This window comes from Rhea pennata, chromosome 23, assembly GCF_028389875.1.
Source record: "Rhea pennata isolate bPtePen1 chromosome 23, bPtePen1.pri, whole genome shotgun sequence".
NCBI classification, from domain to species: domain Eukaryota; kingdom Metazoa; phylum Chordata; class Aves; order Rheiformes; family Rheidae; genus Rhea; species Rhea pennata.
The window spans coordinates 1577326-1580268 of record NC_084685.1 but is presented as its reverse complement, the minus strand read 5'-3'; the positions used below and the strand labels follow the sequence as shown (position 1 = coordinate 1580268).

Below are 2943 nucleotides of genomic sequence, written 5' to 3'. Positions count from 1 at the left end.
AAGCAGAGACCACTCTATCCCAAAGCCCGGCAATGAGGCTTAGCCCACTTTAGTGCCCTAAACGCTGGGGGCAACTGCACCCCTCACACTCTGAAATCGTGCCATGTGGTGACAATGAGGGATGTCGCGATACGGGAGCCCCGACAGCAGCCGGGCCGGGCCGGGCCGGCAGCCGGGCAAGCAGGCAGGCTATTGTGCCGCTCGCCCGCCCCGTCGGGGGGCCGGGCAACACTGGCGGGGCCGGGCAGCGCCGGGCCGTGCTCCAATGGGCGCCGGGGGGGGCGGCCGCAGCGGTCCGCCCCTGCCCGCGCTGCTATAAAGCCCGGGAGCGCGGAGCCCCGTGCACGGCGAGCCGAGCCGAGCGGAGCCCTGCCAGCGCGCTGCTGCCGCCGGTGCGCGCGCGCGCGCGAGACCCGCCGCCCGCCAGAGCCGCGGATCGGTGCGTACCCGCGCGGGCAGAGCCGGGCTGCCCGCCGCGGCGCCGGGGGTGGCGTGCTGGGGGTGCCGCGGTGCGCGCCGCGCCGAGCTTTGTCCGCAAGGAGCGGGCGGGTGGCAGCTCGCCGGGAGCCGCGGCTGCTTGCCTACCGCGGGAGGGTGCGGTGCGTTTCCACCGGGGCGAAGGTGCGGGGGGGAGGCTCTCGGATCTCCGGCAGGAGCTAGCTCGGGACGGAGTGGGAAAACAGTGCTGCCCCCTTTTCCCCCTGAGAGCTTTGCCTTGCCCTGAGCCGTGTGTCACCTTGCAGGGGCCTGGAGCCATGGCTGAGCACATGATGATGTCCATGAGCCACAGTGGTACCGGGCTGCAGAGCTACCGCATGGGGGTGAGCGGGCTGCAGGGACCACCGCAGCACGGGCAGCATGTGCTGAGGACGCTGCCTACTGCCAGCCAGATGATGCCCTATGGAGGGGCTGGCATGGATGGTGCAATGAGACCAAGACCCAACCTCAGCGGACAGATGGGCCACCACCAGATGCAGAATGCAATGATGTTCAATGGGCCAAGTCAGCAGCAGCAGTACATGGGGCCAGTGGGCACCCAGCAGCTCATGGCTAGCATGCACCTACAAAAACTCAACACCCAGTACCAGGGCCACCCACTGGGTATGAGCAATGGGCCCATGGGAGCTGGTGCCCAGCAATACAGAGTGGGGCCAAGTCAGCACCCAGGCATGCAGCATATGCCCTCACCAGCACTGACCTTGAATGTTATGGACACAGATCTCATAGATGAGGAAGTCTTGACATCCCTTGTTCTGGAACTGGGGTTGGACCGGATTCAGGAGCTGCCTGAGCTCTTCTTGGGACAGAATGAATTTGACTTCATTTCAGACTTTGTTAGCAAACAGCAGCCCAGTGCCATCAGCTGTTGAGGTGCTTTGGGCTCCTCCTTGTGTCTGGTGATTTTTGAGTTTGTTTTAACTTCCTTCTCCATTGCCATCCTCCTCCCTTCCCCTGCCTTGCCCTGTCCTGGATTCCTGACCTCCTCAAAGAGACAATCATCGGACACTGGCTTGCACTGGATTGCTTTTCTCTTCTGTGTGTTTTTTTATTGGGGACTTCCTGGGGAGGGGATGTGTATCCCAAACAGTGCAGATCAAGAGCTCTTCCTGTAGAGCTGCCTTTAAATGACATTAACAGGACTTTTGGCTTAAGTAGAAAAAAAGGACTCAACTTTCCACAACTAGGCTTTGGGTGCAGGAGGCGATGGGCAGCCTTCAGCCCTGCTAGTAGCTGGATTTGCTCAAGGCTTCTGTGTTGCCAGCAAAGTTGAAGGATTCCCTGAGAGAGGATTGTCTCCCTGGTGCATGGTTTGACCCAGTTTTCCCCCTTGCAAACATGGGTAGGGTTAGATATTTGTTGGGACTCTTTACTGTGACAGTAAGTAGGTCTTCAGTCTTGTCTGTTCAGCTTGGAAAGGGGGTGCTTCCCCTCCAGCTGGCTATTTTCTAACTGGCTGAGCAAAATGAAGTATGCCTTGGGGAAGGGTGTGCATAGGTGCCTAAATGTTCATCTCTGTACAACTTTGAATTTTCAACCTGTACAGCTAATCAACTGTAAAATTTACTGAGTATTTGAGACTGATTCAGGCACAAGGCTTAAAGCTGCAGTCTAGCTCCACTTTTTTTCCACCTCTGAAACCAAATAAAGACCATGTAACTGTATATTCCAGATCTAATCTTATTTATTTTTTCCTGTGATTATTTATTTGCAAGGGCTCCTTTTGTTATTTGGCTTTGGGACTGCTGGGAATGATACACGGAGAGTACTGCAGCTTTAAGATACTGGTTTTAGAAAAAGAAAGCCTGGGATAGTTTTCAAGCTGCTCTGCAGATAGTCACTTCAACCCAAGATCTTTATGCTGAATACGTAAGACTGTGTAAATCCAACACCCTTCTGAATGTGATACAGATGACTCGATTCCTAATTCCCCTACTCGGAAAAGGTTAAATGCAAAAGCTAGTGAGGTTTTGTTTCCTCTGCTGTCTCTTGTTTCCAGGCACTGTGGAAAGCTCCTCTGTTAACTTCTAGTTGCTGCTGCCCCCTGCTGCTGACAGCTCCTAGCAGCTGGCACTCAACAACCAAGTAAGAATGTACAGATACCTTTTCAAATAAAAGCTGAAACATCTCCCGTGTGCATGTGTTTAGTGCGTGTATGTGACACAGATGCGGAGCAGTGTCAAGCGCTGGGGAGAAGTGGCTTCATTCCCGTCGGTGGGCTGTGGATCCAGTTGCTAGTGTCTTCCATGTCCACTAGATTGTCAAGGTTGTGCTTGTGGTTAATGCTTGGACTAAATCTCTCCTCGGAGTATGCCTGGGAGGATGAGATACTCTTCTGTACCGAGGGCAAAATCCAAAATCTGACAGTGCTGCCCTATTGCAGAGTGGCTGCTGTTGCTGGCAAGCTGCACAGCCCTCTTGCTATCTGGCTCGAGACTCTCAGAT

General features: G+C 55.2%; 1 protein-coding gene across 1 annotated transcript; it reads left to right on the top strand.

Annotated features, from left to right (window-relative positions):
* Positions 1-357: 357 nt before the first annotated feature.
* Positions 358-2626, top strand: CITED4 (Cbp/p300 interacting transactivator with Glu/Asp rich carboxy-terminal domain 4). The gene is made up of 2 exons (XM_062594137.1): positions 358-439; positions 744-2626. Exon 2 carries the CDS (start codon positions 756-758, stop codon positions 1368-1370), a length of 615 nt encoding a protein of 204 aa, XP_062450121.1. The 5' UTR covers positions 358-439; positions 744-755; the 3' UTR covers positions 1371-2626.
* Positions 2627-2943: the final 317 nt, after the last annotated feature.